General features: G+C 39.2%; 1 protein-coding gene across 2 annotated transcripts; it reads right to left on the bottom strand.

Moving 5' to 3' along the window:
* Positions 1-4,749: 4,749 nt before the first annotated feature.
* Enam (enamelin) lies at positions 4,750-21,837 on the bottom strand. Of its 2 annotated transcripts, XM_028752683.1 has the most exons (11): positions 21,698-21,837; positions 21,336-21,396; positions 21,124-21,201; positions 19,984-20,049; positions 19,827-19,871; positions 18,270-18,311; positions 16,457-16,729; positions 15,303-15,365; positions 11,010-11,063; positions 6,933-8,079; positions 4,750-6,899 (listed from the first exon to the last, which is right to left on the bottom strand). In XM_028752683.1, exons 1-11 carry the CDS (start codon positions 21,835-21,837, stop codon positions 4,750-4,752), a joined length of 4,119 nt encoding a protein of 1,372 aa, XP_028608516.1. The 2 variants fall into 2 exon arrangements, with proteins under 2 accessions (XP_028608516.1, XP_028608517.1); XM_028752684.1 differs by lacking the exons at positions 21,336-21,396; positions 21,698-21,837 and having other exon boundaries at positions 4,750-7,010; positions 7,110-8,079; positions 19,827-19,877; positions 21,124-21,177.
* Positions 21,838-27,629: the final 5,792 nt, after the last annotated feature.

Here is a 27,629-nt window from a genome sequence, read left to right as displayed (position 1 = left end):
CTTGCTGCCCCATAAATTGTGCTTGTTGGGTGTTTGGTCATTCATTGAAAGAACAGACACAATGCTATACTTCAGAATTCTTGATAGACACAAGAATGAAATTTCTAATATTTTAATTTTATAGAAATTAATGATACAGCAAGTGAAAGATAGATTATATTGTAGGAAATAATGACTTTTAGAACCTCCTGTATACATCCACATATGACAAAAGATTTGGTGGAAATAGGTCAAAATATGATAGTTTTTGTTTAAATTTCCTTTTCATCCTTTTCTCAAATATTCTGTAACTACTGTACATTCCTACACACCATTATATTCTAGAAGATCCTTACTATTATCTGAGAAACAATTATTTTGATTTGAAATTGGGCATTTCCATGTACTTATACAAGTATTTAAAGAGAAAGTGATGTTTGTGGAGCATTCGTTTAATTTGCTAGTACAATTGCTAGTTACTCTGAGATATATATATATATATAAAGGAAAAACAAGTCCTTTTACTTTCTAGAAATAGACAAAGCTAACAGGAGAAACTTTTCACACAATGTATTACAGGTATTGTTGAAGGTAAGAGATGAGTTGCCCTGTGAGCCATGAGGGAAGTGGACTCACTAGGGCTGGGCATAGTCTTGGGAAAGATGGTAACTAAACAGAATTTTCACACTTGGACAGTTATGTAAGCAGACAAAGAGGAAGAATCATTAAGGAAATCTAAGAATCCTGCCTCTCCTTATGCATGCTACTGGGTACCAGGGCAGGGGAGTGTGTGAAATGAGGCACTATGGAGCAGAGGGTCCTGACCAGGGTGCTGCAGGGGCTGGGTTATCAGGCACAGCTTTATTCGTTGAACAGTTCTTTCTGAGTCAGATTCCAGCTCAGCTTGTTCCTTCCTTGCTTGTTTGGAGGGCTTCTCCTCTGCTAGCATGGTTGCTTTTCCCCTTGAAATCAGCTGATTGGTGTTTTTACGTTCAAAGAGAGACCGAAAGGCTGTTATTGAATCAAGTGAGGCAGAGGCAAGGAGGTACAGGTGGATAAAACCAAATATTATATCCTGTGGTAAAATGGTGATTATTTATTTTCTGTCAATTACATTTTCCTTTGGCAGTTAGCCGTTGGCCTGAGTCACAGTGAAACCTTTAATGTTTAATGAAGTAGAAACAGACCTGCCTGTTTTAAGTCCAACATTTTTGGTTCCCTTTTTGGCTTTTAGTATTGACTTTTGGTTTTATGAGTACATGATAAATTATATTTTGAAGGTGGTAGTTGAAACTGGATTAAACAAGGCAAGAGGAACAGATAGGAATGCCTAAATAAACAGTAAAAGTAACTCAAAGCTGTCTTTAAAGATGTATTAAATGGCTGGACATGATGGGTACCCCCTTAATTCCAGCTCAGGAGGGAGAGGCATGTGGACATCTGTAAGTTTGAGGCCAGCTTGTTCTATGAAGTGAGCTATAGGACATTCAGGGGTGTTACACAGAGAATCCCTGTCTTAAAAAACAAACAAACCAAAAAAAAAAAAAAACCACACACACACACACAAACAAAACAGCAAAAACAAAACCCAACCAACCAAACAAAACTCACCACCACCACTGACAAAAAGTATTAAATTTATTACTCTGGTTTGAGTGGCCACATTTAGATGTGCTGTCTACAGCTTTAGATACTCCAGAAACCTGGAGCAAGAGTCTCCATGACAATTCCCGCCACATCTAATTCTCAGAAAGTCATCTGGACCCTACACGTCATCACCCTACTTCACCATGCGTAGAACGAGAAGCCCAAGCTTTCCCCAGAGAACTGGCCTGTGCCTCCGGAGATGCTGTGACAGGTGGTATGGGCCTCCGGGCTGTCTCGTGTTCTGTTACCTTCAGATCTGATTTTATTCTGTGTAAGTTGTCTTCTTGGGACATGGAGGTTATACCTAGCTCTGTTAGGATCAGCAGAGGGTGACTGTAAGATAGCATCATCTACTACAGACATGGGTAGCAGGAGAGGACGGAGGTGCCAGAGCTCTAAGGTGTGTGCTGTCATCAGAACTTTTAGTACGTGGCCCTTAACTTTAGACTTCAAAACCTTTTTGGACACCTTAAGCAGAACACAGAATGAACAATATGTTTAATGAAAGGAATGTATGCCTGTTAGGCAGGCTTGGAGAAGCACCCTATGCTGACAGGAGGAAGCATCATCGACAGGAACAGTTTTCATTCTTTTTATTATGTTCTCAAGTTTAACAGATTTGCTTTTGGTCACATTCTCTCTCTCTCTCTCTTTTTTTACACTTTGCATTACAGATGACAGTGTCATTGTTTCACAGATGTGAATGTGCCAACATACAGAGACGAAAAGGCCAAACCAACGGGAAAAAAATTAAACACCACAACCCCACCACAAAACGACAAAAAATTAAATTAAAAAAGAAAAAACACAGAAAAGCAAAAAACCAAAGTCCCCTAAAGAGGAAACTTACTTAGTTGGTAGTAGTTGGATCATTACTGTTTGGTGCCAGACCCAGTGACTTAGAACACCTTTTAAAAATTTTTAAATTTAATTTTATTAAATTAAAGTCTCATTCCTAATGGTTCCTGGTGCCTCACCCCAATGAAGCAAAAGATGTTATATGCAATTGACTACCTCAAGATAGGGAGCTGCCATCTTGAACTTTGTTCTGATGCGACCCAACATGAATGGCTCACTGGGCAAGCTCTCTTAACTGTTATGAAAGAACCACATTATTCCTTTTCATGGGTGGGACTCTGAGCATGAGACCTTGCCCACTGTGTTTTTGTCCACAGTGTCTGTCTTCACTAAAACTTTTATATCAGTTCTGGTTTGATAAATACTTCTATCCCTGTGCCTTGGACTCATCACTCTTGGTGTGGTACTATTTGCCAAAACAACTGTGCCACCCATTTGTTATGGTGAAACACAAAGCAAACATTTGGTAGTACAAGTATTCACAGTGAAATGTTTGGGAAAACAATATTAACTGGTGGGATGGGAAGGAACTTAGGCCACCAGTGGGCAGCACAGTCTGCAGTGGGCCAGTGCAGATGCTTCTGAACACCAGGCTAGAAAACATGGTGCCTTACTCTGTGTTCCGACACCTCTCCCAGGAAGAGAAGGTGGCAGTGTGAGTGCTTACAGGCATTCACGAGCCAGCCAACCAGGAAACGCTTACTAGGAATCTCCTATTGGTAAGACATTATACTAGAGTCAAGGGAAAGGTTAATTTTCTCAGGAAGGTTTCACCAAATTTCTGAGGTCATATAAAATCTATCACAGGAAACATTATTTCAAGAAAATCTTTAGGAATAGAAAGTAACATTGTAGGTAATTTAGAAAAAAAAATTACACCCAGACTCAGAACAGGTAATATTCAGATAACAGGCCAAAATGCCTTTAATAACAGTAAAAATAATATCAATAAAACTCAAATATATTCTAAGCAAGACAATATAGAAACATCTACTTTACAAAATAATTTACACTATTTAATCATGATACCTGGAAGTTGTGTCTGGGAAAAATCTACAAGGATATGAAGCAAAAACATTATAGTCATAATATATAATGGTACAATAATTTATACTGAACTAGTAAAGAAAACTAAACATTGAGTGCTTTGTCTGCATAAGTAGTATTTCAAGAAATGTCCTCTGCAGATCTTGGAGATTGTGAATTGGTGACATGGTATAGTGAGCTTCAGTCTTTTTTCCTAGATACTCAGTCCCAGAGTGACAATTTCTTCTCTTCTTCATTTTCCACTTTCCTAAGCCCTATGATCTATCTTGTTACTAGGCTGTCTTCCATTCTCCTAGAATGTGCTTTTAAAACTAGGCTGTCTATGTAGAGAGGTCATGAGAAAATTACAACAAAAGCAGCTATTTCAGGTGTGTTATCTACAGTGATGGTTTGCCTGAGAAAAAGATAGAGCATAGAATTTGCAGAATGGATTCAGAGAGTGAAGGTGATGTCTAGTCTTAAAGCATGAAAATAGTATATAAAGTGGCGGGGGGAAAGAAATTTAAGGAGAAAAAGTCAGAGAGGAAAGGTTAATTTTGGTGAAAGATCAAAGTTCCACATTTAGAGACAGAACAGAAAATTGAAGGGTAAAGGAAAACTCAAAGGGGGTGCAAAGCATAAGAATCTGCCAGTGGTGCCAGTCAGTACCTCAGCATGTGAGAAGCAATGGACGGAGAAAGCTGAGGGACATGGAGCTTCATAGAGCAGGAGAGGGGAGACAGTGGGAGAAAACATGCCAAAGAGACTCTTAACTAGAATTAGAACACACAGAAACAACATATGGGAAAAAGTATACAGTGCATAAGGACCATACTGGTGTGCAGACCTCTGTATGACAACGGAAAACTCAACAGCCTGCTCGACGCGCAAAACCAGAGAGCATTGTAAGTAATTTGAGAGAAGTAGGGTAAGTTAACAAGAAAGAGGGAACTAACTCAGACAATCAAATAGCTTCCAAGTTTCAAGGCAGGAGTGGTCATGGCCTTCATGCGTTTTCTTAAGTGAGCACTAACTTGTTACAGTGCTGGATCCAGCCAGCCCCAAAGGCCCAATCTCATAAACTTTACCTGGGCCACTATTTCTACAGTTGGGAGAGTAAAAGGCTTAGGGATCACAAGAAGGTAATCAAGTCTCTGGGTACAAAGCTGTGGAATCATTGATATAGGATTGCTATTTTTTTTTTTAATATCCCTGAAGAATGTTCAGTTGTAGTTATCCCTAAGCCTGAAGCAGTAAGCAGCCATGTGCTTGGTCCTGTGGACTGGTTCCTTGAAAAGATTCAAGTGTAGTGTGTTCATCTGTGTTGAGTTGATCTACATTTACACTTTTAAATTGTTCCTTAGTGGCTAACCCAACCAATGTGTTAGGACTCTCAGTGGGTGTGGAGGGAGCACCGTTAAGTAGGCTTGGTCTTCCGTTGTTAATTGGAGGTCCAGTGGTAGGAGAGTGAAATTTTGCTAACTTGGAACCAAAGCATGGCAACTTCAGGATGGTGGGCGGCCTTTGCTGTTGCATCTCACCCTCATTTCCTTGGACTTTACTTTGTATGGTGTCTGGGCCAGAGCCTTTATCGGCAGTACCAATGACGAGCTGTTCAGGAGTAAGGCTGGCCGTTCTTTCACTGAGCTGGCTGCCTTCAAAAAATTGTTTCAGAACATCCCTCCGATCTCCTCCAAGGTCACTTTTAAGACAGGGTGTGTTTTTTGGCTGAGAAGAGCTGTCTTCAGAGAAGGCTGTAATTCCTGTCTCCGGTTGATTCTTTCCAGAATTTGGATTGTTTTTCCTCACAGTAGGCACACCGTCTCCAAATGGACTTGGGTTTGAGCTTTCTGCAGTTAGTTTGTTCTCTGAGATATTTCTTTGACTAGGTAGGATGCTTGCTGGGGAAACATTAGGTCTTGAATACTTGGTATAACTGCTTTCTGTATACACAGGACTGGTTTCTTGGTTCTTCCTTGGTGGAAGATCATAGGATGAAGTGTAGTCGTGTAGAGCCAGCACATTGTCTTTATGTCCTGTGGAGCCGCCAATACAGCAAGACCCCCTCTGACTTTGGTGAAATAAGTGTGCTTCATTTTGGCCTGTTGGGTAACTTTGAGGCATGAAGTCTGGGAAAGCCAACTGTTCTCTCTCTGGTGGACTTAAACTAGTAATTTGAAAATCATAGTTCAAATTCTCACCTTCAAGCCATGTTGGATCTTTTGGAAATCCAGCAGGGGAGGTGGTGGAATAAGGATGGTTTGGTATATTAGATTTGTGTAAATTCGTTGACTGATCCCAGACATTTCTGTTCAAATATGGCTCATTTTCTTTCTGCCTCTCAGCTTGACTCCTGTGGTCCCAGGAGGTCCATGAAGGAAAGAGAGTGCTTTCCTCTTGTCCTACGGCATTATTGACATAATAACTTCTGGGATCCACAGGTGGCGCTATAGTAGGACCTGGGTTATATATTGGAAAAGTTTCCTGTGGGTTCCAGGGATAGAATTCGCTGTAAGGAAAATCTTCACTGGGTTTTGGTGGATTACTTAAGGAGTAGGGAAGGTATTCCTTCGCTAGGGTTGAGGCGTATTGCTCACCTTCGTACTGCCTAACCGTTGGGTTTCCTTTGTAGTTCAGGTCTTCATCACCCCATCTACTTTGTCCTGGAAAAGTTTCATCTTCATTTGGATCAATTGGGTCCTCTTCATTGTACTGCTCTGTCTCCTTCTGGTCTAGAGAAGTCATGGTGTACTGTGGGTTTTCCGGTCGCATCACAGTACTGGGAGAGCCGACCCTCTTATCCCATGGATTGTTTCTAATATACGGTGATTTTTCATTAGGATAAGGATTGGTATATTCATGGTAAAAAATATTTCCTCTAGAGCCATGCCTCCCATGGTCTTCCTGTAAGGGTGGAAGGATTTTTTGGTGATTCCAGCTATTTCTTTCAGCAGGGAAATGTTTTCTTGTAGGAGAAGGGATTTTCTTAGGGTACGCAGGCTGGTGTGTACTATGCTTTAATTCAGGTTTTTTAGTTTCTGATTGAAAGGGGGTTCTTCTTGGCTCTAAAGCAATTCCTTTGGGCAGATTCTGGCTTTGAGTTTGTATATTAGGACTTGGTACTCTTTTGGAATCTCCTCTTGAGAAGTAGGAGCTTTCTTGTTGATCAAATGAATTAAAATTTGGGCCTACCATGCTACCCTCAGAGCGAGGCAAATTATAGTTTGGATTGTTAATTCCATATTGTTTAGAGGTTCTCCAGGGGTTGCTTGTATCTTTGGTAGGAGTGACTGTTCTTTCTTTTTGACCTAGTGACTTTTCCTTTGGATTTTGGGTTTTCATATTGTGGCTAACAGTAACCTGTTTAGGACCCATGGAGGCCATATTGGCTCTCCCAAATGGTTTATTTGAGGCCTGATTGCTTCTCCCAAATGGTTTATTAGAGGCAGCATTGGCTCCCCCAAAGGGTTTATTAGAGGCAACATTGGCTCCCCCAAAGGGTTTATTAGAGGCAGCACTGGGTCCCCCAAAGGGTTTATTAGAGGCAGCACTGGGTCCCCCAAAGGGTTTATTAGAGGCAGCATTGGTTCCCCCAAAATGTTTATTTGAGGCCGGATTGGTTCCCACAAATGGTTTATTCACAGCTGCATTATTTCTCACAAATGGTTTATTGGATGCAGCATTGGTTCCTATAGATGGTTTATTTGCAGCCGGATTGGTTCCCATAAAGGGTTTATTTACGGCCGGATTGGTTGCTATAGATGGTTTGTTTGCGGCTGGGTTGGCTCCCATAAAGGGTTTACTTGCGGCCGGATTGGTTGCTATAGATGGTTTGTTTGCGGCTGGGTTGGCTCCCATAAAGGGTTTATTTGCGGCTGGATTGGCCCCCATAAAGGGTTTATTTGAGACTGGATTGGCTCCCATAAAGGGTTTCTTTGGCTCTGGCAGTTTTCTTCCGAAATTGACTGGATTTCCTGCGTAGTTGGGATAATTAACTCCTGAGGTAGGAGGGGAAGGTTTATGGTAAGTTGGATTTCCTGGACGAGTAGCTTGTTTGCCTTCCCAAGCAAAGGAATTCCACTGAGGACCCCTTTGGACCTGTGCATTTCGGGAACCAGGTCCGTTCTGTCTAGGCCCTTGGGTACCAGTGGTTTGCCATTGTCTTTCTGAAGGATAGTTTGGGTAAGGATAACTCTCATAAATATTTGGCTGACTTGGTCTCCACGGAATTTGGTTTTTCGGTACTCCCTGGGCTGAAACATTAACTTTAGGGAGAGGGAAGACACCATTTTGAACTGTGGGATTGTTCCCAGCGTTCGGACCAAGACCTGTGTTTCCTATTGGGCTTGTGTCATTTCCGCCTTGACTCCCTCCAGGAATTGATTGAGTGGCGTTAGCATCAGGAACGGTTGAATTTGTAGAGGCCTCTGGGGGTGGGTCATCTGGGGGTGGGTCCTCTGGTTTAGGAGGATCTTTTTCTTTGGGTTTTTCATAATCTTCAAACATTTCTTCTGAGTAATAAGGGCGACCCCCAAAGCCGTGATATCCAAAATACGCATAGTAAGGATTCTGTAGGAAAGAAGACAGAAAAGGAGAATTATTCTTCGTTTCCTTCCATGGTGTTGCTTGGAATTGCTTAGTGTTACGGGGGAATCTCTCTCACAGGCTTCTCCTACCATGACAGCCTACAGTCTCCTAGAAGTTTGAGGCCTCTATTCTACCCTCTGGGTGCTGAGTATTCTGTCTAGCCTCTAGGCCCTGATCCTGAACCTTAGGGTTAAAATGCTTTTTGATCTAGGATCTCACAGTGTGACACTGTTGCTTAGGCTTTGAACTTGTGAAAGCCCCCATGCTTGAGTCACTGAGTGCTGAGGTTACACACGGGAGCTACAGTGTCCAGGCTAACTTTTATAACTCTTAATACTGTATCTAGTTATTTATTTCTGAGATAGAGTTTTGCTATATAACCGTGGCTGGCCTGTGACTTGCTTTGTTGATCAGTGTAGTGCTAAACTCGAAGTGATCCTCCTGCCTTTGCCTTCAGAGGGCTGGAATTACAGGCAGGGCAACATCACGATTTACAGTTTTTGTTTTTGATTCCATCCCTTTCCCACCTCATTTCTGTGTTCTCACTTTACCCTCCTATGTTGTTGAGGCTGAACTTCAAATATGGGTACGTGCTTTTATTTCACAAAGGCAAAGCCTGTCCTACAGTTCTCTCCGAAGGCCCAGTCAGTAAGGCTCTGTACTCTTCCAACTGAATGCGCCCACAACAACTGGGTTCATCTCCTCACAAACGTTGTTCTCCAATATTGTGTATCTAAGGAGCGTTTTCTAGTCTCAAACCCAGTTGCCCCAGCTCCTGCTCTCTGTCTTATTTCCCTGGACAGTTAATTACCAAGTCCAAACATTCTGTCTGAACTTGCATCCTTGTCCTGTCTTTTATGCCCACCACTCCCAAACTATTGACATTGCTTTCTTAGTGACTACTGTATGTGTAATCTTACTTTATTTTATGATTTTCTTTATTTTTTCTATCAGAGTAGGAGACACTAGGAATAGGTTTCTGAGAATTACAACATTGTGTTAGAATTGCCTTTCCCTTAAAGGAAAACCTCTAAATTCTTTAGCACAACATAGAAAGCAGTATGTCTTGGTGCCAGATAAATGTGGAAAGCAGTATCTTCCTACCACTTTTAGGGCTATAACCACTGGTTAAATTCACTTTGTTCAATTGCACTATGGAGACAATAATAATAGTACAGTATAAACTACACAATCTGTCATGAGCGTCAGATGAGAATACATATCTGTATCTTTCTCTCTATATATCTTCATATCTGGAACTTTGTTTCTAACAAATGCTGCATATTGTACTAAAATTGTTGAAATTTTTACAATCATCCGAGTTATGGCCATGACATTTAACCTGATTTCCTCTTCCTTAAACTTGATGTGGTTGCAAATCACATCTGCTGTTATTTCTCCGAGTCTTTGCACATGTTCTTCCTATCTAACGGATTCCCACCCACACCCTCACCCCTCCCAGCACACTTGACTTATCCCTCCAGATGCAGCTTGGGTGCCGTAGCCAGCTGTACCCGACTCCTGCAGTAGCGCTATGCTTGGGCTCTCCGCCTTCTGCTCTGGCTACCAGCACAGCAGGTTTGACTTGCTTATTTCACTGGGTTTCTCTCACTTGACTCCTCCATGTGAAGTTTTTGAGTAAAAATACTGTTTTGATATTATAGTTTTCTAGACCACTGGGTAACACTTAATAATTTTGAATTAAATGAACAACCTGTGTGAATTTTTTTTAGACGTGTGTATCATTTGGTTATTTAATATTTCCCCCTGTGTTGATGATTAAACCCATGGTCTTAGGCATGGTAGTTAAGTCTTCTACTACTGAGCTATATCCTCAGCCCTAGTTTTTCTTTGAAAACAAATAGAATAGAAGGGAAAACAGTTTTATTTTCATTTGGGGATAGAGATGATGAAATAGGCAGATGAGAAAATATTCCTAGTATCACAGTGAACAGAAAGTTGAACAGTATCCCCAAGAGGTAGGGTACAGATTTAAGCCTATGTTTATGCCTGAGTTATTCTGTTTTACTTGCTAATTTTTTGAAAATCTGAAGATCTAGTTTCTAAGTGAGGTTATTGTATAAAATGATCTAAGTCACTCTTACGTGATATTTTATAGTGATATATCGTTTTAAGCATCCTGTGATATTATTGAAATAATATTTCACCACCATTACTTTAGTGACATCTCATTCCTTCCTCCTCCAGCAAAGGTATACATTTCTGCTTTCACTGAGTGCGTGTCACATAGTCAGAGGTAAAACTTAAGCCAAATCCAGGGTGGATTCAAAACCACTAGAACAGTTTATTTGATGACATACTAAGAATTGGTTGAGTATATTTGATTACTTTCCTGGAGTATAGTTAAAAACTAGGTATGGTATCATAAGACTTAGGTTTGGTCCAGTTTATCGTGTTTACCCAGGAGGAAGAATTGGATGTTTATTTATCTTCTCTGGATTTTAGTGTTTAATTCAATGGGCTAGTGAGATGATAATGTAATTTCTCGTGAAGAGACTGTTCTGAGACGACCTTAATTTCTCTCTCTGTGTTTTACTGTCTGGAGTTCATCATCAAGTTTGCAAAGAGGCTAATAGTTTTCACAGCAAATGTGTGCACAATCTTTCAATACGTTTAGAGGAATCATGCACCATTGAAACGGTGCTGGGCTTGAAACAAAGCTACACAGCTGTCTGCTGTGCTGAGACTGTGTGCGTGTACTGCCACAACCAACACTGTATCACACTTATTCACATCTCTGGCTTGATTTTATTTCACTTAAAAAAAAAACTTGAGAGCTTGAGTTAAAGAAGGCTTTAGCAATGGTTTTAAGTTCTTGTGACACTGGGTTAAATGATAACAGCTGATAGACTAGAATTCTTAACCAGGGCGATAGAGCCACTCGTACTTACTCCTTCTTCATTGCTGAACTTTGGCCGTCCAAACCCTGTTGGTGGTGGTCCCCTCTGAAAGATGAAAAAGCGCAGTGAGCACAGGAACCAACAACTTCCTTCCTTTTCTTTGTTTTTAAGGTAGGATCTTGATTCACAAAAGGATCATTATGTATCTGGGCTGTCCTTGAGTTCACGGCAATCTTCCTGCCTCAGCCTTCTAAGTGCTGGGATTACAGTTGTGCGCCCTTAGACCGGACTAGAAATGTGTATGTGATTGTGTGTGTATGTGTGTGTATTTGTGTGTGTGATTGTCTGTGTATGTATGTGTGTTTGTATGTGTGTGCATGTATGTATGATTGTGTGTGTTGTGTGTGCTTGCGCATGTGTGTTTGTGTCTGTGTACATGTGCATGCGTGCATGTGTGTGGAGGCCAGAAGTTGATGTTGGATGTCTTCTTCCCTCCTTCACTTTACTTTTTGAGATAGGATCTCTCCTTGAACATGGAGCTCACTGGTTGGCTAGAGTAGCTGAGCCAGAAAGACCTGGGATTGTCCTGTCTCCTCTCCCCAGCACTAGGGCTGAGAGGAAGTGCTGGGGATCTGAACTCAGGTCTTGGTGCTTGTAAGGCAAGCACTTTACCCACGGAGTTCAATCCTCAGCCCTGGAAAAGCACTTTCTCTGTTGCCGTTTGTTTGTAAGACAGGAGGAATGTTTGATTGGTTCATTAGTAATGAAACATCATTTTGTGAACTTTGTGCTCCTGAGTCATTAGAGTCACTCACTGCCTATTGATACTTATGATCCACTTGTGAGTACTATTTTATAAAGCTGTGAGACGATCCTAGGTTATTTTACTAAAAATATCCACGTCTTAACAATCACCTTATCTTACTATCTCTGGGGAGGGAATAAGAAGAGAGGGAAGAAAAAGGAAAGAGAGAGAAAGATAGAGACAGATGTTAATATTTAAGTGATAATGGGCTCCACGTGTCTATATTAGAGCACACAGCAATATGAGATTAAATTGTAATGTTATAGCTAACATTCTCCGTATACGTTTAAAGCTAATTTTCTTAACAAAATATGAATGATCACTTAAGAAGAGTAAATGTTCATGGATTTATCAAAGTCAAGATAATAAAAATGTTCATATTACTAAAAGTGACCCATATTCTTAATTCAATCTCCATCAAAATTTCAGTTATATCCTTTGCAGAAATAGAAAAAAAGAATTAAAATCATTAGAAAAATTCTAAAAAGATAAAGAAATTCTGGTAATCTCACTGTACCGGATACAGTGATCTATACAGGGCAGAGCTATAGTAACAAAGCTAGTATGACATTTGTACAAACAGAAAACAGAAAACAGAAAAAAAGTAGAAAATCAAATCCAGAATTAAGCCCACATAGCTACAAACACCTAGTTTTCAGCAAAGGTATCAAAAACATACATTGAAAAAGAGACAACTTCTTTAATGGTGGTGGGAAACGTCTCTGCATCTGTTGCAGAGTTAAACTAAGTCCACGCCTCTCACCTTACACCAAAACCAACTCTAAATGGACGGGAAGCTTACACATCAGACCTATAGCCTTGAAGCTAAGAAAGAAAACACAGATAAAATACTTTAAGATGCAGACATGCTAAGAATTTTCTGACAAAGACTGCAGTAGCACAGTAGACTCCCAAGAATTGACAAATGTCAGGATTACATGAGATTGGAGAGCTTTTGCATATCAAAGTGTACAATCCCCAGAGTGAAGGCACGGTCTACAGAGTGGGAATGAATCACTGCCAACTCTACTTTAGAGATAAACGTGTAAAGAATAGAAGGGAGTGCAAAAATTGAACATTAAAGGAAATGGCAAGTGGTCTAATGGAATGGAGAGACAGTTATTAAAAGAAGAAAATGCTCAATAATTGAGAAAGTATTGAACGTCCTTAAGTATCAGAATTAATTTAAATTAATTTAAGATTCTATCTCAACATAGTCAGAAAGGTTTTCATTCCAGCACACAAATGTTAAGGGATGCTTTCAAGGATGTGGGGGAAGAGGACCGTTAAAAACTACAGGTGGTGATATGGAGTGACACAGCCACTGCAGATGTTAGTGTGGAAGTTACTCACAAATCCAAACATAGAGCTGTCTGTGTGACCTAGCTGGACCATTTCTAAGGCTATATCTGTAGGACTCTTAAGTCACATATCACAAAGGTTCTTACACTTGTTTACGTGATTAGCAAGTAGAATCTGTCTAAATATTATCAGATGAATGGGTAAAGAGTGTGCATTTACATAAGGAATTTTATTTTATTTTTTTGAGACAGGGTTTCTCTGCATAGCCTTTGATCTGTAGACCAGGTTGGCCTTGAATTCACATACATTTTCTTGCCTTTGCCTTCCAAGTGCTGGGATTAAAGGCGCGTTCCATCACTACCAGGTTACACGGGAATTTTAATCAGCCATAAAAAACATGAAATGATGACATTTCCTAGAAAATAGGTCTAACTGAAGATCATTATGTTAAGCATAATAAATTCCAGTTAAAAAGAAAACTGCCATGTTTTTGTTTACATGTAGATTCTAGATTGTGTGTGTGTGTGTGTGTGTGTGCATGTGCACAGCTCAGTAAAGTAGAATAGAAGGGGGTCCATGAGAGGGGATGAAGAGATCTTAAAGGAAGTGTGTGTGTGTGTGTATGTGTGTGTAAAAGAGTAATGAAATATACATGTCATGAAAGCAAAAGTAGGGACTTTTAGAAGCAAGGTAGCAACCAGTCAAAGAGGAGCCGAGGAGGAGACAACGCAGTTGGCGAGGAGGATGAGTAAGAAAAACGTAAAAAGGCAAATGCATGTGGAATGCTGTAATGAGGCGCTAAGGAGACAGCTCAGTTGGAGTAGTGCTTTACATGCAAGCTGAGGACTGAGAGTTCAGATCCTCAGGACTTTCCCTTTAAAAAAAGCTGGGTGTGGTGTGTGCATCTGCAATTCTAGTGTTGGGATCAGAGATGGGCAGATTCCTAGAGTTGGTTGCCAGCCAGCCTAGCCAAAGATGTGAACTCCAGATTCTGTAGGAGACACTGCCTCAAAACTGATGTGGAGAATGATTGAGGAAGACAGTGAACACCACCCTCTGGCCTCCACATATGTACACGGACATCCACATGTGTACACACCTAGATGGACACACATACATAATACAAACACATAAACACAGAGGGTGCTATAATGAAACCATTATTTTGTATACTAATGTCAAAAGCTAAAACAGTAAGAGTACATTAAATTTAAAGAAATGAAAGCTTAGGGTTAGTTACAAAGTAGCAAGGGTTTGAGAAGCTGTGTTTGCTTCTCATCGAGAGAATAATGCAGATGAGATTAATAGTCATTTCAACATGAAAACCATGTTGCTTTTAAATTATTTGGAATGGCCTATGTTTAATGTGGCAAAAGCCACCTTTTTAAGGAAAAACGTAAGGAGTGAATTTTTCCTCATTAAAACCCTCTTGGTCAGTAAGTTATAAGCAAGAGAAACCAGTTTCACACCCAAATAAATAGTCACTGAGTACTTCTTGGTGTGTAGCTATTTTCAACAGCTTGTCTTACTCAGTGGTTCTCAACCTGCGGGTTGTAACCCCTCTGGGGGTTGAATGATCCATTCACAGAGGTAACCTAAGACCATGAAAATACAGCTATTTATATTATGATTAAAACAATAGCAAAATCACAGTTATGAAATAGCAATAAAATAGATGGTTGGGGGTCACCACAACAGGAGGAACTGCATTAAAGGGTTTTGCATTAGGAAGGTTGAGAACCACTGCCTTTACTGTTCTTTTTGTTCAAATAAGTTAAATATCATACTTTATTTTGTTAATTTTAAACTTTAAGAACTCTTTGAGAATTCATGTATTATTTTGCAAAATTCTTTATAATGACATATCTGTTGTTAGAAAAATTTATGATAGAGAGATTGCAGTGTAACCATGGCTTGCTTCTTAGTTTCAAACTCTATCCTGTTTGGTGCTATTTTTACATTATATTAAATTATGATGTTCATTGAAGATATTTTAGTCTCTTATGTGAGGGCATTATAGCACAACCATTTAAAATTAAATCGTTAACTTATGTTTTTAGTAATGGCTCTGTTCATGTCGCAAACTGGTCTGAATAAAAAATATATTCAGCTTTTAATTATTTTTTTCTGAATAATTACTTGATTTTGTTTCATATGCTCTGCTGTCAGTATGTGAACTTTTATTAGTCTTACTTAATGATATTATTTTTAATTTATAGCATATAGAAAATTCTTACCTGTGGAATTGGCCATGGTGGTTGTTGATAGGGGTAAAGCCCATTGCCAAATGGTGGGAATGGCTAGAAAGAAAGACAAGTTAGAGTTATTTGGTCGTGAGATTGAAAATGAGAAATGACAGAAATTGATAATAATCATTTGAAAACTGGAGACTGCTTGTGTTTTTATTTGCATCAAATCTCTTTCTCACTCTTTCTCTTTTTCTACCCCCCTTTTCTCTCCCTCCCTCTCTGCATATTTTTGGTAGCGATGATGGCAATTGTCATATTATTAAACACGTATATTCACACAGTAGTCGGTTATGGAATCTTTTAGATCTCAGACAGCCATGCATTATTGTCCCCCTCACTTTGCTTGAGAAGCCAAAATTCAGAGAAATTACTTGCTCCAAATGGCAGAGGAATGACTGAAACCAGGATTCAAATCTATGAGTGCCTTTTAATTCATTTTTGTAAAATAAACAATCAAAAGCCACCATTTCTGAAGTTCTATACAGCAGGAGATCTCGAGAGACCATTTGTACATCTTCTTGATTTATGTTATGACTGCATTTGAGTCATCTAGAAGTACTGAAAGTAGTGGCAGTTTCAAAAAAATATTACCTAGCATCAAAGCATAGGTCTAACGATCAATCAAAAGCCATTTAATTTATTCATGGTGAAACAAGTCTAGAGAGGTAAAGTGTCTTCCTCAACACCATCTGACAATGAAGATTGGGGCAGATAGAACTTGACCTTTCTTTCCTGACTCTCTTAGAGTCATGGGGTTCTATATTGTTAAGACTGTATTATATTATATTATATTTTTGTTTATTTTCAAAGAGTATCTTACCACATAGCCATGGTGGCCTTCTACTTATGATCCCACCTCTCAGCGTTCCTACTGCTGGTACTATCGACATATCCCACAACCCACAACTTGATTCTGTGTTTTAAAAGGATCTTTAAGGTAACAATATTTGTATAATATTGAACTAAATAAGGTTGGAATTGACCTGCCAGGAAACTTTTGATAAATGTCAAAATTAAATATATTCTTACATAGCAATGCCGGTACTGAATTCTGGAGGAAGTATGTATGCTGGAAAGGCGTGGACCTCTCTTTTAAGGTATGCTTATGCATCTGATGTGGAAGTTTTCTATTCAAGCCTCACCTGAGGTGGCTGGGCGTCATCTTTGGCTCGTGCTGCTTCGTTTGGTGGTTCCTTCACAGGCTGCTTTTGTGGCTGTGGCTCCTGTGGATTGGTCTGGTTGGGTTTGGCGGTCTCCTGGGTTTGATCTGTCTTGCTTGGGAAATTGGGCATTGGGGGTTGCTGCCATCCGTTGGGTACTGGCGGGGGCCACATGGGCATGTGGTATGGAGGGTACTGGGGAGGCATGTGTGGAGGCATCGGCAAACCATTTCCATATGGGCCCATGGGCATCATCTGAGAGAACAGCGAAAGCAGTAACAGCGGATGAGACCGAAGCCCAGCTTCTCCCCACCTTCTAAAGTTAAGCTCCCAGAACCCAGTCGAGAAGCTTAAAAATCCGGTAGAATTTGATACTAAGATCTTGAATGAAGACCTCATCACATTTTGTCTTACTGAACGAGACCTCAGTTTTCCAGAAAGTCTGTCAAGCTAATCAAAGGCAGACTTCAATGGGAGATGTCAGTTCCAGAACTTGGTGGACTGGAGAATGGCACAGTAGGCAAAGTGCTTGCTGCACAAATGTGAGATCCTAATTCTGGCTCACCAGAAGCTGTGCATGTAAAGTTGTGCATGATAGTGTGATAATCCCAGTGTTCCTATGGTGAGGGGGGAGATGGAGACAAGAAAATCCCTGGAGGCTCATGGTCCAGGGAGCTTGGTATGTGCAGTGTAAACAACAAAGAGACACTGTCTCAAGAAAGGTGGAAGGCAAGTACTGATGCTCTAAGTTGTTTTCTGAACTACACACACACATACACACATGCACACACACACACACACACACACACACACACACTTTGTGTACACACGTGCATATGCAATCTTCATGTCACTGAAATCCTGAGTGTGGAGATTTTGGGGGTGTACCACCACACCTTGCATAAGAATCTTAATGGTTTTCTGAGTGTACAGGTTTTTGTGGAAAATTATGAAACTCATGTGACTTGATCTATATAAGGCCAGGTAAAACAAGAGGGAAATTAAATGAAACAACCCAAACCAAAATAACCTAAACCAAAATCAACCAAACAACAAACAAGCAAAGCTCGGAGACAGATGCACAATTTTATGTTGGTGGAAATTTCAGTTCGCAGACATAAAATCAGCAAGGAAAGCTGGGCCAACCAGAATCCAGGAGGGGAGCATTGAAAATGATGACTTTAGGTAAAGACTTTAAGAGACAATTACTGAACGGAGAGGTTAGGACAGAATTGACGTAGCCTGCAATCTTGTCACGACAGTAGCATGAGATATGCATTGTTGGTCTATCACACAATTTTGTCAGAAGATCAGCTGATGGTTTAGTCTGCTCTAGAATTAGCATGCAACCACAAAAATATCCCATGCTCACTCCAGCAAAATACAAGAAGCTTCACAGTTTTAGAATTGTGTAAGATAACACAAAGAGAGTCCTCTCCTTGAACAGTATCCACTGTCCTACGTTTGTTGCCATTACCCATGAAAAGAGCTCCTAGAAACCTTAATTAGAACTAGATTTTCTGATACACAAAGAATATTTGTTATTACTAGAGGATGTTCATTTGTAGGGAAAAAAAACTCAGAAATGAATAAAGAGAATGTTACTAGGAACAAGTTAAGTGGCTTTTCTCCTTGAAGTGATTTTAACTGTTATCTTTTAACTAAGACATGTGGAAGGTGTAGCATTGTTGTCAGCTAAGACAAATGTAACACAGATTCTGGCAATAAGAATGGAAGTGTCAGAAGTAGTAGTTATATATATATATATATATATATATATATATATAGAACTTACTGGTGGGGCATTCATAAAGTTGAATTGGTTATATCGCATCATCTGAAATGAAAGGAATCCATTAATGTGGCATAAAATGAAAGGCTTTTACTCAAGTTAACTCACAAAACAGAAGAAATAAGTTGACTTCATGGTCTGAAGACACAATAATCATTGTTTCCTAATTACATATAAGTTTAAAATTTGCATTCATTAAAAATTCTGGAGTATGTAATTTTTGTACATGTATAGCTTTTAAAAATTATAAACACTTATTTAATGAGTAAGGGTCTTCGCCTGCACATATGTCTGCGTGTTACAGTGTGTGTCTGCTATCCAAAGAAGACATAAGAGGGTGTCAGACTCCTTGGCTCTGGGGTTACAGATAGTTATATGGGTGCTGGGAATCAAATCCCTATTCTCTGGAAGAATATCTAGTGCTCATACCGCTGAACCATCTCTTTAGCCCCATGCACACAGGGCTGCATATGTATTCATACGTGTGTATATGGAAGCTGGCATCTTAGATATTGTTCCTTAGAAAGCATCTACTTTCTGCTATGAGAAAGTTTCATTAGCATCTGGGGCTTCCTGATTTTGGGTTTTCCTTCCTCACTGGCTTGCCAGGGAGCTCCATGAATCCTCTCTTCTCCACTCCCCAGTGCTGGGATTAAAGTGAGTGTCACTAAACCGTGAAGTTCTGGGGATTAGACTCCAGTTTTCATGCTTGTACCACAAGCTCTTTAACAACTGAGGCAATTTTTTCCAGCCCCCCGAATTTCTAAATTTGATGTCAGACCTCGTATTGAATCAATATAGAGTAATAGAAAATAAACATAATTTACTCTTGAGTATTCTGTTTATTTAGAATTCAGGATTTTAGAACAAGATAATTTCATGGTAAAAATTATATCTGCTTCTCTGGCACACCTCGAATCCCAGCAGGTGGGTCCATGTGAATTCAAGGCCAGCCTGGTCTATATAACTCTATGGTTAGTTTGGCACTAGCATCTTTACGTTTCTTTGAGGCAGAGTTCACAAATATAAAGGAATCCTATTGTGATTTTGTATTAAGTGGCAGACATTACCGAAGCCAAATTAAAAAGGAAAGATGAGAATTCCAGGACACCCAGGGCTACATAATAAAGAGACCTTGTCTCAGACACAAAACAAAACACCTAAGCAAACAAACATACAAAGATTCCTTTTTCTAATGAACATGACATTTGACGAATGACAACTAGTTTGAATTATGCTAAAGATATAAATGTATAAATGTATGTACTTTATAACACCCCCAGGTATAAATGGCTCTTTACTAGTGAACAAAACTGTCCCCAGAGCTAACAATTAATTTTTAACCTAAGTCATCACTGAAACATATAAGTAGGCACAGGGGTAAGAAAAGTTTTCCTTTGGTTTGAATGCAAGACTTTCAACTTTAACTCTCTTGGTCTATTCATAAGAAATTTTATTTTCTATGAAAAGTACCAATGCTCTCTTTTTCCTGACCTTTCAGGTAGGACCTGACATCCATCTGATAAATACTAAGTGATACATATAGAGGGTAATACATACCTCTTCACTTTTACTGCTAAATCCAGGCATTCGGGGCATTGGCATCTGGAACTGAGGGAGAAATGCAGAGCCTTAGCTGAAATAATCTGTCAGCTGTCCTTGAATCATGCAACAACAGAGTACAAAGGAAAGGTCCAACATAGACGTAAATACTCACTGGCATGGCAGCAGAGACACCAAGCAGACCCAGGAAAACAAGGAGACTCATCTTTACATTTGGTACCTAGAATATAAAGCTGAATATTATCTTGGGACAGTAAAATGATTGTGCTTTTGGCACTCTGCAGTTAGGTACTAGTGTCTTTGCTCTTCTATCAGAGTTCAGAAATAGAAGGAGATTCTACTATGACTTTATGTTAATTTGGAGACATTAATTACCAAAGTCATACGGAGAAGGAAAGATGATGATGTTGGGGAATGGGGTTAGGGGAATGGGGGGAGATAATTTATAACCTGCAAAACCTTAGTATTTATCATTCTGAGTTTTCTCTGCCAAGTTGGTTTAGAAAGGTGTCGTAAGATCCAACCACACTCATCGTACATTCCTTCAGGTTCAACGAATGCACACTTCAAACGTTAGAACTTACATTTCCTAAGATACCACATCTAACACTGCATTATATAGAAGTTAGTTAGCATTCTAATGAAATAAACTGTAGAATTTCACAGTGTTAACTTTTTTCCTCTTTTCTTCTATTTGTATTTTTAATATTGTTATGACCTGACCTTTAAAAATGCACTTTTGCTCAAAGGCTTGTGAGGGCAAATTAAGAATGAAGCGACAGAAATGTATATTTTGTCTTTTCCTTAGAAAAGTAACTGCTGAAGCTGGTATAGTTAGCGGAGGTTACAGGAAGTGAGAAGAGAGTGGGTAGAGGATCTCGTTTCTAAACACCTCTGAGGTCGTGGATCAAGGCTTTTGGTAAGCTCTGGGTGTTCATCTCTTTCAGGTACCCATCTCATCTTTGTAGTAGAGTCACAGTGGTTTTAGATTTTTGTACACATGAAAGGAGACACCTCACTTTCTTTTGTGTATATATAATACCTTTGTTTTTGCTAAGCTAACAAATTATGTTGGATGATGTTCTTTCTACCTGTACGTGACTGAACAATAAGCAGATTTTTACATTATTTTTGATTGAAAATAATACTCAGAGGCTGTTCTGAAGTACCACTGTAAAGTTTTGCATTTTCCATATTGTCTTACATACTTAAGTGAGGATTGTCCTCTCAAGTGCACTTAACGAACTTTATAGTCTGAATGAGCAGGTAATAGACAAATGAGGGGAATACTCACCAAGTCACATGGCTTTGAAAGAGAAGTTGTATTTCTGCACTGAAGCAGCAACATGTTTTCACCAAAACTTTCATAAGCCTTTTGGGAAAAATAAGGATTTTGGCATGAGAAGAAACTCAAATTTGGAAAAAGAACAAATAAGTGTAACAAATATGAAAGCATCACCTCTAAGGGTAGCCCAAGTCATGTTAAATTATTTTGTTCAACCATACCCTTATGAGAGGGTCCTCAAAACCGAGCTTAATCTTCCGAGCTTTAAGATTAGGATGAGAGCTAAATCAGAGAGAAAATGAGACAGGCATCGTATTTTGAGACACTGCTAGTGCATTGCTGACAAAACTTCTTTATGGGAAATGTGCAAAGGTAGAGTGTTAAGGAGGTCAGAGGAGTTTGGGAGAAAACCTACAAGAGAAACAAACACCAAATAAACTAAGAGTTGAAACTTTTTATCAAAAGTAAGTCTACAAAGGCGATTTAGAAACATCACGAATACAATAGAAAAAGTAACAAACATCTATAAACAAGGTCATTACTTGACACTATACAATATATGCTGATAATCTTTGATACTCACCCAATGCCACTTAGAAGCTGCACTATATAAAAAGTAAACTTGAACCTTGTTAACCTGTCTTTGAAATATGTTCTTAATGGTCTATGGTAGAAATGACTACAAACTGCTGAAGCCAGAGAGAGCCAAGGAGCAAGACACATTTATTTCTTAATAATAAAACAAAAATTCTTCAAGACGGTGTCATGTTCAGTACCCAAAAAGACTTAACATAAAAAGATCCCTCCTTGTCAGGAGGCTTGACAGCAGGATCACATTTAAGCACTGTTGTCGACATGCACGACCAATCAGCTTTGAGAAAAATGGTTTTGCCATCACAAGAGTTAGTGGAAAAAAAAACCAGTGCAAAATTTACAATGTGTCATTATAGAAGCTGTGGAATGAAGTCTCTTATTATCTATAATAACAGCTCAGAAAAACAAGCTTACAGCAGTAAGATTTAGAAGGTGCTCTCCTTGTGAATTTGGGCTTTGAAGTATAGAAACTTCATTTATACAAATATATTTTGGGAACAAAAGTGACTATTAACTATATGCTACTGAAATAAATCACTGGCCACCATCAAAAGGTTTTGGAATAATATAGATCTAGTTGATATATAGTTAATATGTAATTAAACTGTAATGTTATATCTATAACCAACTCAGTTATTTGCTGTGTATTATAAAAGCCTAGGGTATAGTTCCTTTAAAAAAAATCAAATGTAGCTTCGTTGTTGGGGATTTAGAATTTTAGAGGAGCTGGCCAAAATGACAAGTAACTCTCAGATGCTTATGATGATATAACTTTGGAAAAACTATAGTTGTGGAATTCACTTGGAGTTGTGATTATTATTATTTTTCTGCAACATGATTTTTATAAAAAAAATTTACTTGTTTGTTTTTAGTTTCCTTCTTTATTTTTCATTTTTTATTTATCTACTTTACACCGTGATCAAAGACTTTACTTCTAAATAAGTTCAATTTTCCTTTTTACTGACAAGAGCAAGCTTTGTATTTCTGGTTGACCTGGGTTATTCTGGTCTTTCTGTGTCTTCCTAATAGAACATATTTGTCATAGTGTGTTTGCTTAGTTTAATGCTGTTGTTTAAAAACTGAGAACTAAGTTTGCTGCCAAGAGCCATCTCCTATTTCTTTTTTCATTCATTCATTCATTCATTAATCAATTTCAATTTACATCCTGATTGTAGCACCCTCCATCCTCTCCTCCAGTCCCACTCTCACAAATCCCTTCTCCCATTACCCCCTTCTCCTCAAAGAAGGGGAAGCCTTCCTTGGATAACACCCTGTCCTGGGATAAGTTGAAGCACATCCTCTCCCTCTGAGGTCCAACCAGGCAGTCCAGCCTGGGGAATCCAACGGCAGACAACTGAGTCAGAGACAGCCCCTGCTCCAGTTGTTAGGGGACCCACATGAAGACCAAGCTGCACATCTGCTACAGATGTGCAGGGAGCCTAGATTTAGCCACTTCATGCTCTTTGGTTGGTGGTTCAGTCTCTGTGAGTCCCCATGGGCCCAGGTTAGTGGACTCTTTAGGTCTTCTTGTGATATCCTTGACACCTCCAGCTTGCTCAATCCTATCCTCAACTCTTCCACAAGACTCCCTGAGCTCTGCCTGATGTTTGATTATGGGTCTCTGCATCTGTTTCCATCCATTGCTGGATGAAGCTTCTCAGGAGACAGTTATGCTTGGCTTCTGTCTGCAAGCATAGCAGAGTATCATTAATAATGTTAGGGGTTGGCTCTCTCCCATGGGATGGGTCTCAAGTTGGGCCAGTCATTGGTTGACTGTTCTCTCAATCTCTGCTCCTTCTTTATCCCTGTGCATACAGGCAGGACAAACTTTGGGTTTTGTGGGTGAGTTGATGTCCTCTTCCCACTACTATCTCCTACTTCTTATGTCTCTGTCTACCAAGGGGTTATACATTTACCATTCTTCCAAGGCATGAGAAGTAGAATATCTCATCTTGGGCCATACAACCATGCAATTTTTAGAGACCCTAGTTCCAAAGTTTAGTGATGCAAAGAATAAGACAGTGTTAGAAAGAACTTAAAGACAGTCTTTGAGTAAATTAGAAATATTTTTTCAGTCTGTTATGTATGCAATATTTGCAAAGGTGTGTCTGATAAAGGAAGGCAGCAGTGTCAGGCTTCCCTTGTCTGATTCTATAGTAATTGAGTAGCAAGTATAATACTGTTTACATTGACATGAATTTGCAAGAAGTAGGTCACTTAGGGGCAGTGGGGATGGAGTATGATTCATGGTATTGACAGCCCTGAGCTATGTATGTGCTTCCCACAGAATCTGGACACTTTATCTTGGCCTCAGTAGATATGCCACCAAACTCCATTTTTGATTGCTTTCTTAATTTACCCTTCTTACCCCCAGCCTTTGAAGATGTGTTCTATTTCAGGAGGGAAAAGCCTATGCACACATAAATGCATGGGTTTTGAATCCACAGTGAGAAGCCTTGATTTTTATAAATGCTTTGGTTACTAGGTGTTGTCACAAAATTACTACTGTTTGCTTGTATATATTAGTTGTCTGTGCTACCATGTTGGGTGTTGATCATAAAAATCCTTACTCCTATTGGGTAAATGGTACTTAGTAGAATTTGATTAGATTATGAAAAATAACTTAAATTCTTTTTTCTTCAACCCCCTCCCCCCCCCCCCGCCAGATACCTAAAAATGTGCCTAACTCTATAAAATATTTTCGAACCGGGCTGTGCCTTTTCTCCATTTACTCCATTCATTACTTCTTATTTTATAATAATTATTTTTCTCTCCAAACAGTTACAACTGTCTGTGAACATGTTTTATAGTGTGGCTTAAAATTTATTTTATTATGTATATCTGTATCTGGTTTTTGTTATTCAGGATTCAATTTAATTCTCATTAAGAAAAAAGCCTTCTTAGTCTGGGACCAGAATTTGTGTATTTGTGTTTAAATATCCCCCCTCTACCCCCCAAAGAGAACACATAGCCTTCTCTTTGCTTCTGTCTGTTGAGATTCTCTAGGGTGGTTTGCTTGTTTGAGACAGGGTCTCACTATGTATCCCTGGCTGTCCTGGATCTCAGTGTGTATAACAGGCTGGCCTTGAACTAACCAAGATCTACCTCTGGCTCCTGAGTGCTGGCATTAAAGCTGCGTGTCACCATCCCCAACTGATCTAGGTTTTAAGATACTGGGAGTAGAAGTCTTTTGGTTTATTACTTTTAGATGTGGTGAAACCACTAGATTTTGAGTTACCATACTGAAGTTTAAACTTACTGTTAGAAATTTGTTTGCTTTTTTTTTCTGAGCAAAATGGAAGTAATATTAACTGCCCCCTAAGTTTGAAATGAAATAATATACAGAATGAAATAATATACAATGCACTTAGTAACCAGTGACTGACTCGTCAGTGCATTGAGGCACTTTTGTGGATGTATGTTAACTTTTAATGGTTTCCTAGTGACTGAAGAGTAATAAAGCTCTCGTTTTCCGTAGGCCCTTTCTGGAGTACAGCTGTCATGTTGAGCTTCTGTGGCTGGTTTTAATGGGTAGAGTGTGTAGGATCACTAAATGAAGAAGCACTTGGTACTCTACCATAGTGTTAAGTAATGTTCAAGTATCCACCATGTTGATTTCTGAAGTTATCCAGATCTCTTTAAGTACCCTTATAATAGGAAGGAGGAAGGAAAAGGGAAGGAGAAATAGGAGGAGGATGAAGAAGAGGAAGAAGAAGAAGAGGAGGAGGAAGAGGAGAGGAAGGGTGGTTGATTTTTCCTTTATCTTTCACAGATCAAAAGATAAGTAGTGCTCTATGTCACAAAGCTATTCTGAATGTACTCATGCAGAGCCCTGGCTTAGGTGCCCACCGTTATTCACAGTGTCTTTGGATGAGAAATTTACTTGGGATTAGATTTAAATTCTTGACTTTATAATTTTCATGTTTTAAAGTCTGAGTGACTGAGTCTGAGTGATTTAATCTTTTGAAAGCCTCAGTTTCCTCAAATGTAAATGAGGTATAGTAAATTTCTAATAGTTTTCCTGAGAGTTTGAGACAAATTTTAATACCCAATTTAAATAAATGTTATATGTAAATAAATTTTACATTATAAATATGATAGGTTTCTCAATAATTGTTTTATTACCAACCACTGATACATTCTTAAAAATTTTGAGTAATTTATCACATTACTGTGGCTACTTATTTATCAAAATAAAAATAACACCTGGCCATGACAGTGCATACCAGGACTAACAAGGATGATGCAGGAGGAATACCATGAGTTTGCAGCCAGATTCTATTTCAACAAACAAACAAACAAACAAACAGAATAAACCACCGCTATCGCTATCACAACAAGAAACATTTAAAAGGTCAGCCAAGGATCTGTACAGCATTTCAGATTTTTTTCCACCTTTAAATTCAGCATTTGGTTCACAAGGAGGACATGGCCCAGGGCAGCCAGGACTAACTGCTGGAGGGTAGTTATTTATTTGGACCGCCCTCAAAGGTAGTAGTTACTTTGTGGAGTTCTGAGCAATCAACTCTGTTATGTATATATATTCACGATCAACTTAAGAAGCTCAGTGTGTTTGCCACATTCTCTCTCCATTATGAGGACACAATGTAACCCAATAACTAAGGTCACAGGACATGGGATTGGATGTACTGAGTGCCAAAAGCAGCACTAGATTCAGTGAGCATCCCGCATGGATTAGGTATTTCTTTTTACAGTTCATATGAGTAGTTACAATGCCATCTCATTATGGGAACAATATACTTGATCACTTTTTCATATTCTTGTTTTAGTGTATCTACTCATTTGGTATAAAAAGTCTGTGCCGTTGTGCTTCCCATCTACTCCAGTATTAGGAAACCAGGGCTGTATTTGATGCTTGGATGAACAGTGGCTATAAGGCATATGAGCTCTAAAGTAGTAAAACCTTAAGGTATCTCTTTAATAAAAAGAACAGAAAGGTATGTAAGAAACTAATATATGTTTCTAGTAATATATTTTTATTTTGAATATATGTTTTGATAAGAAAAAACTATAGCAAATTTGAAGAGATGGCGAGTGGTACAAACACCATGAAATGCAGAAAGGCACGTTTCTACTCTCAGGAGGTACCTCCGTGATGGTCTGTGATCTGGACACTTGCCGCCTCCTTCCCTCTTTAGTGCTTACGTTTTAAGTGTCAGCTCACTGCATCTTTGGGTCACAGGCCAAGTGAATAGGCATTGAGAGTTGGGCAGAAGAAGGACAATCCCTGGAAACCTTTCCTGAGGGAAGATGGCTAGCAGTGTTTGAACCGTGTACTGAAGATGGCTGAAAATCATGGAATATGTTTTATTAAACCCAAACCACAGGACCCCTGGTCAGCTTTCTCAAAATGCCCAGGGCCATTGCTGCTCTATTTGACTCTAGAAGAACCATGAGGAGCACGGAAGTGGAAAAATACCTGTCTTAATTAACTGTGGGAAAATTTCATGAGATTCTTATGCTGCCTTCTAATTTTATTAGGATCATGTCCATTGCTAGCCATGAACTCATAGATATTTTTGAGAGTAGAAATGTAAAGCAGAAATGAAATAAAAACAGAAAGTAGTGACAATAAATGTCCCTAGGTGCTCTTCTCTCACAGTACAAGAAGCTTGGGATGTGTAAAAATGCTGCCTTTCTGTACTGTGTGTTAGGCACTGCTTAGTGCCATCAACAGCTTGTTTAGTATTCATAAAAACACTGCCAAATATGCACTGTGATTTACCGGCAACTTGTTACTGTTGAAGAAAAATGCAATCATAATGAAATTAAACAGCTCATGTAAGGCTAAGTACTGGGATAGGGATTTGGATCAGATCTGCCTGCACATAACTATTTCATCCTGGATGTGTTTCTCTCTCTCTCTCTCTCTCTCTCTCTCTCTCTCTCTCTCTCTCTCT

This window comes from Grammomys surdaster, unplaced genomic scaffold, assembly GCF_004785775.1.
Source record: "Grammomys surdaster isolate TR1022 unplaced genomic scaffold, NIH_TR_1.0 125928, whole genome shotgun sequence".
NCBI lineage: Eukaryota > Metazoa > Chordata > Mammalia > Rodentia > Muridae > Grammomys > Grammomys surdaster.
This window is presented reverse-complemented; position numbering and strand designations above follow the sequence as displayed.